This window comes from Zasmidium cellare (assembly GCF_010093935.1).
Source record: "Zasmidium cellare ATCC 36951 unplaced genomic scaffold M409scaffold_10, whole genome shotgun sequence".
In the NCBI taxonomy this organism is placed as follows: domain Eukaryota; kingdom Fungi; phylum Ascomycota; class Dothideomycetes; order Mycosphaerellales; family Mycosphaerellaceae; genus Zasmidium; species Zasmidium cellare.
In genome coordinates, this window is record NW_022986954.1 from 133,055 (window position 1) to 146,549 (window position 13,495).

The 13,495-nt window shown below is 54.5% G+C and overlaps 5 protein-coding genes across 5 annotated transcripts; 3 read left to right on the top strand and 2 right to left on the bottom strand.

Annotated features, from left to right (window-relative positions):
- Positions 1-1,476: 1,476 nt before the first annotated feature.
- Positions 1,477-4,317, bottom strand: M409DRAFT_52444 (uncharacterized protein; the record flags this gene model as incomplete). Its single annotated transcript, XM_033812082.1, has 2 exons — positions 1,477-1,741; positions 1,799-4,317. The coding sequence occupies 2 exons, from the start codon at positions 4,315-4,317 to the stop codon at positions 1,477-1,479; spliced, it is 2,784 nt and encodes a 927-aa protein (XP_033670051.1).
- Positions 4,318-4,944: 627 nt separating this feature from the next.
- Positions 4,945-6,309, bottom strand: M409DRAFT_52445 (uncharacterized protein; the record flags this gene model as incomplete). Its single annotated transcript, XM_033812083.1, has 2 exons — positions 4,945-5,148; positions 5,200-6,309. The coding sequence occupies 2 exons, from the start codon at positions 6,307-6,309 to the stop codon at positions 4,945-4,947; spliced, it is 1,314 nt and encodes a 437-aa protein (XP_033670052.1).
- Positions 6,310-7,431: 1,122 nt separating this feature from the next.
- M409DRAFT_64921 (uncharacterized protein) lies at positions 7,432-8,511 on the top strand (the record flags this gene model as incomplete). The annotated part of the gene is made up of 1 exon (XM_033816286.1): positions 7,432-8,511. One exon carries the CDS (start codon positions 7,432-7,434, stop codon positions 8,509-8,511), a length of 1,080 nt encoding a protein of 359 aa, XP_033670053.1.
- A 2,099-nt stretch (positions 8,512-10,610) lies between these two features.
- On the top strand, positions 10,611-11,703 carry M409DRAFT_20389 (uncharacterized protein; the record flags this gene model as incomplete). The annotated part of the gene is made up of 2 exons (XM_033805370.1): positions 10,611-10,810; positions 10,878-11,703. 2 exons carry the CDS (start codon positions 10,611-10,613, stop codon positions 11,701-11,703), a joined length of 1,026 nt encoding a protein of 341 aa, XP_033670054.1.
- A 973-nt stretch (positions 11,704-12,676) lies between these two features.
- M409DRAFT_64923 (uncharacterized protein) lies at positions 12,677-13,339 on the top strand (the record flags this gene model as incomplete). Its single annotated transcript, XM_033816287.1, has 2 exons — positions 12,677-12,875; positions 12,987-13,339. 2 exons carry the CDS (start codon positions 12,677-12,679, stop codon positions 13,337-13,339), a joined length of 552 nt encoding a protein of 183 aa, XP_033670055.1.
- Positions 13,340-13,495: the final 156 nt, after the last annotated feature.

The window sequence follows — 13,495 nt, forward strand, 5'->3', positions numbered from 1 at the left end:
AACATGATTCTCGAGCTTTCGACAGTCACGATCGCAGTTAGCTGGTCGGAAAGTAGATCGGCTCGTTGCTAGCCACAACCGTATAACGAACACCTAGAGGCGGCCTTGTATCGCGGTGGACTTGCAACGACGCAGAATTAGCGGACCAGATGATGTCTACAGCTGGACGCCGTAAGGAAACAAGGAGGGTCGAACAATGCTCTTTCTACAAGGCGCAGCAGTAATAGAACCGTCGCGAGCTTACACACATTGACCTGGAGATGTAGAATCAATCCACAAGGCTAACGATCACCACAGGAGAGCCTCTCACGCGCTGTCCAAGCCTAAGTAAATGCTTGCGTAGCGCCCTTAAAAGACGGAAAAGTCTTCAAAAGATCTATGCAAGACATAGACTACAACCTACAAGACCGGGCTCTTAACTCGATCTCCTTTGTAGACTGCAAGGAACCATCTACACCGTAACTTAGCCACTCAAGTCAAGGACTTGCTTGTAACACAGCTGTCGTGCTTTCTAGAGAACGATAGCATACCTAATACTTCCATTACGACTACAACTAGAGCGTAAAGACAAGCAACTCATCTGCAAGACACAAACACCTCTCCCACGCAGGCAAAACATCTAATACTCAGCACAAATACTCGTAACAGCCCGTCTCCAACTCCTCCATCTAACTCTCCTATTCCAAACAAAGCCAAGAACCAAACCCCCTAAAGCCAGCCCTGCCACCCTCCAACGCCGCTACGAACGACCGCAAGACCCGCCACGAACAGATATTTTCCACTTCGTTTAGAATATGCAAAGCACAGAGAAGAATGCGAACACAAGGAGAAACCACGAGCTCGGGCGATGCTAAGTCTCCCAGGTGACACATGTTAGCGTTTAGCGTAAGTCCGTGCGCAGCTCGAGTAAGTGAATGAATTAGCCCTGCCTAAGACTAGCAGCTCGATACTTGGACAGAGAGGGTCACTTGCTAGGTAGAGAGCATGCTAGCCTCATGTACAAGGGTCTCAAGATCAGCTTACGTCTCGTGTCATTAGAGCACTCGCCAGTCTCTTGCCATCTCCTTGCCCCAACCCATCCAAACCAGAATCCCTATTCAGGGGGCCCTAAACCCCCCTCTTACCTCACCTCAAAGAACAACATCGCACACACATCCTAAGAACGAACTCAAAAAGCATAGTAAACAGACCAACAAATAAAGTTTCAATGGGTATCGTGTCTCACGCCTCGACAGCACAAAATACATCCGCATCCGCAATCCGCGTCCGCATCCCATGCCTGTAACGATCATCTCGCCCTTGCTCCAACCTCTTGCCATTCCTATTCCCACGCAACAAGCGCCCCAGCCCCATCTTTCATCTATCATGAAAATGCATACAAAACGAAGCATTCATCCCAAGAGTTGTAATAAAGTCTACCCCTATTGACAAAAAGCCGACGCACGACAACAATGCCGGATCCGTTTATTGCGAAAATTACGAGCGTTGGTTGAAGAACCAGCTGCTGCGCTTGTTGCCGCTGCTCTCCTGCGAGGCGGAGCTCTGCAGGCCAGCGAACGTGGGCACGGCGGGCTGCGAGCCATCTCCGCCTCCGCCGCCGCCGCGAAGGGGCTTGGCTATCCGGCCGAAGGGGTTCTGAGCGAATGTGGTGGGTGCGGGGGAATTGGGTCCTAGGCCGCGAGTGGAGCCAGTCTTGGCTGCTTCGAGGCGCTCCTTAACGGCCATGAGTTGGCTTTCGAACCTGCAGGTATTTGTTAGCTGACACTCAGGGAGAGTTAGGGGATTTTCAAGGACATACTTGTGGTTGGCAAGCATCAGCTTCTCCTGACTCTCCTGCACGAGGCCCTCCAAGCCACGGATACGCTCGCCACGTGCAACCAACTTTCGCTCTGCAATGGCTACCTCCTTCTTCAATTGAGCGTTCTGCTCTACCAGCTGCCGCTGAACCATGGTAAGCTGCTCGAGGTTGCGCTCGAGGAAAGCCAACTTCTTCTGCTGCTGCTTCGAGTTGCTGCTGCGTAGGATAGAATTGTACTGCTCGCGCGTGCTATCAAGGCTGATCTCCAATTCGACCACACGCTCGCAGCGGTTTTGCAGATCACGCATGAGCGACTTCTTGATGGCATCAAAGTCGGCGAGCTGCTTGCTGAGGGAGGCACCATTGGCACCGTTGAGTGCCTGCTTTCGAAGCGCTTCGACTTCGCTGCGCATGCGAGAGTTCTCCTCTTGTTGTCGTGAAAGGGCGTCCTGCAGCTCTGATGCGTTGTTGGCACCGTTCTGTTGCGACGAGAGCGATTCAAAGAGATTACGCTTGACCTCCTCAACGTCCGCCTCGGACAGGTTCTTCTCAAGCAGCTCCTGGTAGTCGCGTTGGGCTTGGGAAAGCTTCTGCTCCAGGATGGCGCTCTGTGCACCATCGATGTGGCTGCTGGCACCGACGTCCTGTTGGCGGATAAGGCCCTGGAGCTCCAAAAGCTTCTCATTAAGAGCGTTGAGCTCATCTGCCGTGATAGCCTCACCACCGTCGGCGACCTCAAGCATGCTTTGAACTTGCTGAACAATCTCGCGGACCTGCAGCTCACTGCTTGAGACCATGCCATCTCCTAGGTCGAAGCCTGCCATCATCTGGGCCATGCGTTCCTTCTTGAGCCTATCCTTCTCGTCCAGCAGTGCCGATGACTCCTTGGCAGCCATCTTAGCGTCCAGAAGTTGGTGCTTGACTTCGTCGAGTTCTTGTGTGAGCTCGCCGTTGGCCTCCTTAAGCGAATCCATAGTGATGGCAGCCTCCTTGGTCTCGAACTCGATCTTCTCGACCTGCATGCGAAGAGTCTCGGTCTCGCTTTGCAACTTCTCGTTGGCACGCGATGTGTTGGAATGGCTCTCTCTAAGATCCCGCAGCTCGGTCCGTGCAGACTGCAATGCTTGTTCGGCAGCTTCCAGACTCCGCTCCCGCTCGGCAAGCTGGTCCTGAAGTTCATTCTCGCGCTTCAAGAACTCCTCCTTCTCATCCTTTTCGAGCACGAGGCTAGGTGTAGCAGCACGTTCCAGGTCCATTCGACTCTCCGGTCTGGGCGTGCCAGCATCCTCCTGCTTGAGTCGGCTGGTGGGTGTAGCTGATCGGGGTGGGGCCTGTGCAGGCGCTTTGGAAATGTCGCTCATGGCTGGGGTCCATCGCTCCTTCGGCACCTGCTCGCCTTTACGCCAGTTGAGAACCTCGCCTTCAAGATTCTGAATGTACGATTCGAACGAAGTGATTTGGCCTTGTGCTTTCTTGAGCAAAGACTTGAGCTGCGCAGGCGAGAGCTCCTCGTTGATCTTGGCCTTCTGTTTAATAGTTTTGGCGCGCTCACCGAAGCGAAGGGTCGAAATGGTCTCGTCAGTGTTGTATGATGCAGGGGATGCGTTGATAATGAGGGTCGTCCTGGAGTTTCCACCCAGCGATTCTTGCAAAATTCGTGTGAGTTTGGAGTCTCGGTATGGGATATGGCTGCTCTTGCCATCTGAAAGAGCGTTGATGACCATGCCCAGTGCTGATAGGGATTTGTTGATCTTCTTCGCCTCTTCAAGGGTTTGGCCACTGGCACCAGTCTTGCCGACCTTCTCGGAACCAGCCAAGTCGACAAGGAAGAGTCGTCCGGATCGTGCGGAGCCAGTCTCGACATTCTTCTGTGTGACTTCAATAACGAAGATGGAGTGCGATCGCGAAGACTCCTGGTTCATGTTGGTTGCGGCCACAGCTCTTGCCTGGCCACCTCGCTCCAGCACATGGTACACCTCATCCACGGATCCGACGTAGAACTCTCCAAGCCCCTTGACATATACACCACGCTGCTTGTCCTCGTGCACTGGAAGGTTATCGTTCTGCGGTACCAGCAGATCTCGAATCTTCTCCATGTAGATTTCCATGTAGCTCACTTTGACCGTAAACTCAATGCTGCCGTCACTGCGCATGATGCTGGAGAAGATCTGCTCCACGATGCGCGGAATGATACCCTTGCTCTGCTCGTCGCCAATGTCCGATCCCATCATGGTATATGTTTTACCCGAGCCTGTCTGTCCGTACGCGAAGACCGTACCGTTGTAGCCCGCAAGCACATCGTCGACAGTGCTGCGGATGGAGTAGTCGAACACATCGTGCTGGGCGGTGTTGGTCGGGAACACGCGATCGAAAGTAAAGGCGCCGCTGCCCTCTCGGGAGTTGATGGTACAAGAGTCCTCGCCCTTGAACTCGACAATCTGCTCGCTGCCGGCTGCCACCTCAATCTTGTTTTGAGGTCTGAACCGAGCAACCACTTTGATGGTGTTCGCGGTCGCCATGCTGCCTGCTCGCCGCTGCCCGCTGCCGCTGCGGCGCAATCACAACTGAAACGTACCTCTTACTATGAAGATTGAATGTCTGGTGCCGAGGTGGGGGGTGGTGAAGGTGTCGCGGTTTCGAATGTCGACGTACTTGGTCAAAGCCAAAGTAAACGTCGCCTCGGGGGTGCGGTAGAGATGTCGCCCTGCTCAGGCTGCTCGAGTGAGGGCCGGTCGCGTACGTTGAAGGTGAAGGCGTTGCGCGAGATGGTGGAGGAGGCTGCGCTAAGGAGGGAGGATTAACTGAAAGGGTGGTGGTCCAAGGGGATGATGTCGGACGGCTGCTTGCTGTTTATCCGCGACAGAACCTTAAACGCGCTTGAGCCCCACTGCACGTGCCAAAAGTCAGCGCACCGGAAACAACATGTGCAGGTCGACACTCACTTTCAACTCTCAACACTCAATGTTTGCTATGACAGAAGCTTCACGAATCACGCAAAGTGAATGAAGTCGGAAGACAGCATCTACCTTGCGCAGTGCAGAAGCCGCATGCGAACTACATGCAAACATGCAAATACCCGGCAACGACGCGACACTTTCACGGTGTATTCATTCACATACAGATACAAGCTTTTGGACATTCGCTATCTACAGCTCATCCGCATCGACCATTTGCACGACCATGCCGCTGGCCGCACCACCGCCGTTACAGATAGCCGCGCACCCATATTCGCCCTTCTTGAGCTGGTGAAGAAGCGTCACGAGAATCCTAGCACCCGAGCTACCGAGAGCATGACCAAGTGAGATGGCACCACCACGAGGGTTCACGTTGTCGTTACCAAGGCCGAGAATCTACACAACAGTCAGTCCTCACTCAGATGGTCGAAGGAATCTCAATCTCACCTTTGCATTGGCTTTGATGACAGCAGCAAACGCCTCGTTGAACTCCCAAACCTTGACCTGCTCCTTCGTGATACCTGCTCGCTCCAAGACAATGGGAACAACCTTTGCCGGCGCGACAGGGAAATCAATGGGATCCACCGCAGCGTCTGCATATGCGACTATCCTCGCAAGCACACGCTTTCCACCACCGTACTGCTTGGCCAGCTCCTTGTTTGTGAGTATGAGTGCGCTGGCACCGTCGTTCATGCTGGAGCTGTTGGCCGCAGTCACCGTGCCCTTCCCACTGCGGTCAAACGCTGGCTTGAGAGTCGCGACCTTGTCCAGCTTCAACCGGCCGTATCCCTCGTCCTCAGCAACAACAGTCTCGCCCTTCTTGCCCTTGATCGTGACAGGAACAATCTCATCATCAAACAACTTATTCTTCCACGCCTCTTGCGCCCGCTTGAAGCTCTGAATCGCATATTCATCCTGATCCTCCCTGCTAACCTCATATTTCTTCGCCGTATTCTCCGCACAGTTCCCCATATGAATCTGATTGTACACATCCCAAAGTCCATCCTTGAGCAACCCATCCTCCATCGTCACATTGCCAAACCCCGGCAACTGCGGCCCTCGCGGCGTATAATACGGCACCCGGCTCATATTCTCCATCCCACCCGCCACCAACGCCTCCTCCTGCCCCAGCTCAATCTGCTGTGCAGCAATAGCCACAGCCTTCATCCCAGACGCACACACCTTATTAATCGTCGTCGCCTCCACCGAAGGCGACAACCCCGCGAAAATCGACGCCTGTCGCGCCGGTGCCTGCCCCACAGACGCCTGCATCACATTTCCCATATACACATGCGAGATCTTGTCCTGCGGCACATCCGACCGTTTAATCGCCTCTTTGATCGCGGTGGCGCCGAGCTCCGGCGCGGAGACGCTGCTAAAGGATCCATTGAAAATCGCACAGGGCGTCCGTACGGCGGAGACGATATACGCGTCTTGGATTTCTTTCGGGCGGCGGGTCGAGGAGGTAAAGTGTCGCTGGACGGCTTGCAGGCGTTGCTGTGGGGAGGACGACATGGTTGCTCGGGGGAGGGTGCGGCGGAGGATGGGCGAGGCCATTGTAGAACGAAGAAGGGGGAGAGCTACGACGGCGACGTGCAGACAGCGACAAACATTCGAGGAGGAGTGTTTGGTTACCTAGGTTCGAAGTCATGCAGTGCAGAGCTCCCTTTTTCCCAGACGAAGGTTAGAGGCGGCTCATCACTGCTTGTGGGGAGCGAGAGAGCCACATGCCGCGGTTCCGGTAGCTTTTCGCATGTGATAGCCGAACATGATGTTCTCGCGAAAAGAGATCGGATCCGGTTTGTTTGAATAGTCATGCGCCTGGCAAAAAGTTATACCAACTGCATTTTCTGTTAGAGTTAACAGAAATACACCCCATCTCGAGCAAAGTCCCCCATCCCTCGTGCGAAACTCGCCCGGATTCTCAGCCATTCCCCAAGCCCTCACGGAGCAACAACTTCCACGGAACAAACATCAACGTCTTCACATTTCTAATCGAACAAGATCCTCTTCACACACACCCAACTTCTACTAGTGATAAACTTCGCAGTGGCTTCAAGGGCTTTTGATCCTGCCTCGCCATAACAGCTCGTTCAGGCAATTCTTCGGGACCTCTGAATATGAATATGGAAAGACGCAAGGCTGCACGAGGTGCAAGACCGGATGGATGTTGTCTCCGGTGGGGTTAAGAATCTGGCAATGAGGACAAGGAGTTAAGATGCATGGTTATGCAGGAGAATGAGCTGAATAATGTCTTCTCAGGCAGGTAGATGTCCGAAAGCCGGTTCCAGGATACGTGGGAAACAATCTCCATCGAAGCACTCAAGGGTACGAAGCTGAAGATGGGAGATATAAAAGCTGCCAGCATCACTTCTGAAGAGAGACGTATCCACAGCATCATCCAGCCTCTCCCCCTCTCCCCCCACAATTTTTGCGAAGTCCCGCTCCTCCTCAAAAAATACCCGTCTTAGGGCCTTGAGCGAGCTCAGCTTGCTAACCGGAGCTTTACACGAGGTCGGTCATCGTCAAAAGAGCGAGAGTCAGAAAGATCGACACTACCGTGTCAGAAAAACCAAAGCTACCTAAACACCTTCGTTTCGTCCCACCTCAAAAGCTCTTCTTCGATCTTTACTTTAGCAAGCAACGAAATACAGCATTCAAGCGTTGTAACGAATAATTATGGCAGCACAATCCGGTTTCACGCCTCCAGGGCGTCTGGGAAATCCTGATCTCAAGTTCCTCGACGATGAACGACTCCATCCGGAGCTTCGCAAGGCGTTGGTGGCTGCGGATTTTCAGGATATGCTCCCTGCGTCGTGGCCGACGGATCTCAAAGAGCTGCATCCGTTGCTAGGAGAGCAACACGAGGCAACCAATGCGATGTATAGCATGACGCCTCTCGGTCTGCCTGGTGATGAGAACGAACCTGACGTCGGGCCCGAGGAGATCACCATTGATGGACAAGATGGGAACAAGATCACCTTGTACGTCTTTCGTCCAGTCACCAAGGAGCCCACGCCGTGTGTCATTTATACGCACGGAGGAGGCATGACGATCATCTCGACCAATGCGCCGCCTCACATGCGCTGGGCGAAATCCATGGCTATCAAGGGCGTTGTCGCCATCGTCACCGACTTCCGTAATGCCTACACCAAAGAGAAGCACAACCCCTTCCCAGCTGGTTTGAACGACTGCGTAGCAGCAGTCAAGTGGGTCGACGCACACAAATCCGATCTGAACATCAGTAAGATCGTTCTTCAAGGCGAGAGCGGCGGTGGGAATCTGGCCTGCGCAACAGCTTTGCGAGCGAACCGCGAGGGTTGGGTTGACAAGATCGCTGGTGTATACGCATATGTTCCTTACGTTAGTGGAAAGTACGGCCTGTCCAAGGAGGAGAAGTTGAAGCAGTTCCCAAGCATGGTGGAGAATGACAACTACATCATCAACTGCGCTTCCATGAAGTCCATGTCGCAGTACTATTCTCCGGACCATATGGACAAGGCGGAAGCATGGCCTCTGAACGCGACCGAGCAAGAATTGAAAGGTCTCCCGCCTCACATCCTGAGTATGGACGAGCTGGACCCGTTGAGAGACGACGGGCTGGCGTACTTCCACAAGTTGACGGCTGCGGGTGTCAAGGTAGCCGCAGAGGTGAACCTTGGATTACCGCATGGAGCGGCATTGTTATTCCGTGTTGTGCTGAACGATGCTCATGAAAAGATTCAACGAGCGATTGTGGCATTTGCGAAGAGTCTGTAGGTTAGCACAGAACCTACCAGTGACAAGACTCAAGTCAAACCAGTTCACTTTCTGTCTTCAGGATGATCTCTTGAGCTTCGTAAGGTAATTATTGCGCTTACTGTCCCTAAAGAATTGCATTAGATGACCTGGTGACCGTTAACGTCGTTTCAGCGTGATGCCAATTGCTTCGGTTCTGGCAGAGCGAGTGATTGACCGCCAGCACATCAGTCACGCGTGGAGGTGGGAGAACCAGGTCTGTTCCATCGTCCAGCTGTACGTGAGGGGAAACGTCCAGATGACCCGCGCCCGTTGCGAGCAATGCACGCAGGCTTTCCCAAGACATTGGTTCCTGGTTCTTGGAAGGCATGGCATTAATCTTGAAACATGTAGATCTGTCAATCGGGCATGCCGAGTCGCATGGGTAACGGCAATGACCTCTTCCATGGGCTGGACTTGCATCAACGCAGGAGGTGAGGTGTGGCTCCACGGCATTCTGCCGACCTCCCCAGACGGTCTTTTTCCTGCGCACGCCTTCAGGGTTCACGGGCATGCAAATCAGTTCGTGGACCCTTGAACCTGGGGTAATATGGAGGCCGTGGAGGCAATCCGAGCAGGATGTCCGCGTGGTACGAGGCTGAGCTGACCTGTATACATGTGTGGTAGTGATGAGTCTCGGCCTCGGTCCGACATGTCAGATGCAATGCAAGAACGGCCATCTCGTCCGCGAAGGAGTGAGTCGTGGCTGCACCCGGGCATGTCGTTTTCTTCGTGGTCACACAATAGCCATCAATGATCAAGGGATATCAGAAATCCCACTCTGGGCGGACATCCCACGCTGCAGGGTTGAGTGAATGGAACCACGCATGCAGAATGGTGATCACGAGGAGCTGTTACTTTTGCGGAGAAGTCCAGCTCCTTCTGCGGTATCCCATTCCTTCTCAAATGGGGCAGGATGCGATGGTAACGAGTACGGTGAAAGGCGTGCGGGCGCTGACTCGGAAGTCCTGCTGTCCACGTGCTGCGCCTTGCTTCTCGCCATGCGGACCGTAGAGCCGGAGTGAAAGATCACGTTCGTTCTCTCCACTTCTGATGCTCGTGCCACAGCGTGATATCCTACGCTTGGCCGTGTTTGCGGTCGTCGCCGAGAAGATGTGGCAACAGACAGCGTGTTTCCCAGGCAGTCACCGCGCTTGCGAGGTCTCGACAGGTGAAGTGTGAGGCGAAAGGAAAAGACTCGGCGCGGCTCAATCACAATTTGAAGCGCCTCGTGTCGGAGGCAGCTGTCGGCAGTCGGGCTGCCGTCCTGACTCGCAGCCACCAGGGTCCATCACATGGTGTTGATCTCCCGAACGGAAGATGAAGGTCACAATTTTCCACCACACCCAGATTTGCGAAGAGAAAGCGTTGCAAGAAGATTGCTCGCCTGTCTCGCAGCCACGTCGTACGGGTCTTCATATGACACCGCCTTGATTGGCCGCGCGCTCATCTCTTTGACTCCTTCCGTGCAGACCGGCTTTCCTCCTTCAGTCTTCTAGCGCGCATTCCAGCCAGCTTCTAGACGTTTGCCGCCGAGGAAACACCACCACGTCCGCAACAGGCCATACCATCCAGGTAACTGCATGCCGTCCTTCTCATCCCACCCGCCTCCAATTCGCTCGGCCGCCGCCCGAACGTGCCACGGTGAACTCTCCCACTGCTGCGCGGAAGCCATCGCGGGACTCTGCCCAAGTCCCGCCTGATGTGACCATCACATGCTCGTCTTCGCCGCCCCGTAAAGAGATGCCACGCAATCCCAGCACCCTCCGCTCCAGAAGGCGTTCCTGCACAAGCGCACTATTCGAAGCTCTACTTTAGCACCGCGAGCACCGGCAAGTGGGTAAGAGACGTCTCTACTTGTCGCTCTCCTCGCCTCTGTTTCGCCGTCGCTATAGTACTTGTACCGCATGTCGCCCGCAACACGTCTGGTCAGACGCCGTCCTGCGTCACCCGCTCGCTATCAGCTCCATAATACCGCCGACTCACCACCTCGACCTCACATGTGCGCGTTTCCCAGACGGACCGATGTGAGGTAGAAGACCTTTCGCGTTGCCTGTTGCCGATCCCCTTCTCTCCAGGTCATGTCCCGGAAAGTGGACGATCACATCACGACAGCAACTGAAGAGCGCACCGAGCAAGACGATATGCCTGTGGCTACCCTTCCGACCATGACGCCGAATGCGTCGCCGTTCTTGCTCAAGGTGCAGGACGTGGAGACGCTCGCACAAGCGGACGGATTCAGCATCTTGAGAGCGCATCTCTCCGAGCATTACACGTACGAGTGAGTTCTTATCAATCCCCAAACACGTGGAGACAGATTCACGACTAACATCTATTTTCCCTGCTAGATTGTGCGACGCCCATACTCCAGCCCACCTGGAGAATCTGGAGAGGTGGCTGATCGTGCGCGACGTTCTCCACGCGCTTCTCGTACCCGTGGTGGAACTTTTCGACAAAGCCTGCGGAGTCGCATCCGCCGCGACCCACGCGACGAAGCTGGAAGATCTTGAGTACGCGTTCACGGGTACGGCACGCAGCGCTTTTGTCTGGCTGCAATGCTTTCTCTCATCAGAAAAGGAGCGAGACTGGTGCTACACCCGCGTATGTCCAGCTTGCGTTGTGGACCACTCTTTGGACTCTGAATTCTCGATAAGATTATTGCACGCGGCCTGCCTACTCAGCGATGTCCACTATCCTTTTACCATCGAGGGCCCGACTCTCCCGAGCTTCATGTTCTTTCTGGAATCACTCGAGCACGCGATTGAGGAAGACGAACTATACGGCGCAGATTTCTTCGAGCTGATGCAACCTAAGGCCGTGGCGACCCGCGATGGCGTGGAAGATCTGATTCATCAATGCTTGGAGCTTGACGTCTTACTCTCACAGCCCACCTCACCCGATCCTTCGAGTCCCGAATCATCCGTGCCCGCAAGTCCGGTCGTTGGCCCTTTAGGCGGAACCCCCGGAATGAAAGTCAAGCGCAGCAAGATGGCTCGACGTCAGATGCGATTGCAGGTGGAAGAAGAGCAGTGGATGGAGGATATGCTCAGGAAGTGTTGGGATCAACTTCAGCCGGCCGTCGAAGCCGGCCTGGTACCAGTGCCGACGCGGAGTCTCGACGCCGTCCTCAAAGCTGGGCCAGCCGTCTCCGTGGACGAAGTGATCCCCGGGTGAGAGCAAACCCGTCATGAAGTTGGCGAGGCGACAGTAAAGCCTTGCTTGACCTACACGATTCACAGGACGGCTTTGAGGAATTGAGCCGGGAACAGATCTCACGCAGTCTGCGCAGGAATTGTGGCTTGAAAAAAAGTCCAGCTGATACCATCCCTCGCCGGTCCAACAAGAGTACCGTCGAGACTGCGATGTGCACGGAAGAGATTGCAAGAAGCATCGTAATAACACCCAATGGCGGTGTGTGCCAGGAAGACGAAGAGGCGAGCTGTTGAGAAAGCTGCCAGAGGGTCGGACGTGATACTGGCCGAGAGCGAGAGACGACGAACAATGCATGCGGTGGTGAATACCCCACGAAGCACGAATGGTAGAACCTCAACGAGATCAACAGTATCATTATCACATGCCTGACTTATTACCCGTGACCTTCCAGGTTTTACTCTTAAATTTTTAACTTTGACTAGCGCAGTATCACCTCGAACCAATGAACGCACGACTGCTCACTTCACCTCCTGTTTTCTCACATTCTGTCTATCCGTTTATTCAGTACTATCTCACTGACGCACGCAATGTGACTCCATCATAGTCTTCACTGAAGCCGTAGCGTAGAAGGTTCCTGCTGCCCAAGTGTGGTGACCCTTCTAATTCACGAGTTAAGTCCGAAAGCTGCGCAAGGCCATCCTACTGCCTTTCCAACGTCACTTTGTCCCCGGCGATGCACAAACAACAAACAATCTCACTGCTATAACCCTGGAAACTTTGCACGTCTTGGATACCGCGAGTCTGACTATATACCTCACATCTCCCTCTTCCACCACCCTCCATCAAGCTCTCCGCCAAAGGCACTCCCACCAAGCCAACCCCACCACCGAACTCGCCCTCGAAGCCTCACGCGACCCACTCGAAACCGCACGGCAGAACCAGCGTCTGAGGGAGGCAACAGCAGAACTCCAGCCTGCGGATCTCCCTCCAAATCATGGCTTCCCCCGCGAACCGAAACGACACCAGCTCCCCCGGCGGCTCCTCCAGCGCCGCGATCATCCTCGGCAAGCAGTTCAAGCAAATGCAAACAGACAGAGATATCCCTGGCATAAGCTGCGGCCTGAACAATAACAGTGTCTTCGACTGGGAGGTTATGCTCATGCTGAGTGACGAGCAGGATAGTTTATATGGAGGTGAGTGAGTTGAAGCAGGAAGCCCAGGCTGGCCGAGGACAGTCTAAGCCGGGCTACACGAGAAGAAAGTACACGAAAGAGCATCACTAAATCTCTCCCCGCGATATCTAGGAGGCATCTTCCGCACCCGCCTAACCTTCCCACCCACCTACCCGCACCAACCGCCCAAACTCCGCTTCGAAACCCCCATCTTCCACCCGAACGTCTACGAGTCCGGCGAAGTCTGCATCTCCATCCTGCACCCGCCCGAAGAGGACCAGTACGGCTACGAGTCCGCGGCAGAACGCTGGTCGCCCGTGCAGACCCCCGAGACGATTCTGCTCAGTGTGATCAGTATGTTGAGCAGTCCGAACGATGAGAGTCCCGCGAATATTGAGGCGGGGAAGTTGTGGCGGAATGATCAGAAAGAATTCAAACGAAGGGTGAGGAGGTGTGTGAGGGATAGTCAGGAGAATGCTTTTTAAGGGAGGGGAGTCGGTGGGGGTGGGATTCGGTGGCACTGGATGTATATACCCTCCTCGTTTCGGTCACAGTGACTCTCATGGAACTGCCATCTCTCCGACTTTTCACAGGCGACTGCGCTGCTGATCGCACTCCAAGCTGCTTGGATAGCTTGAGAG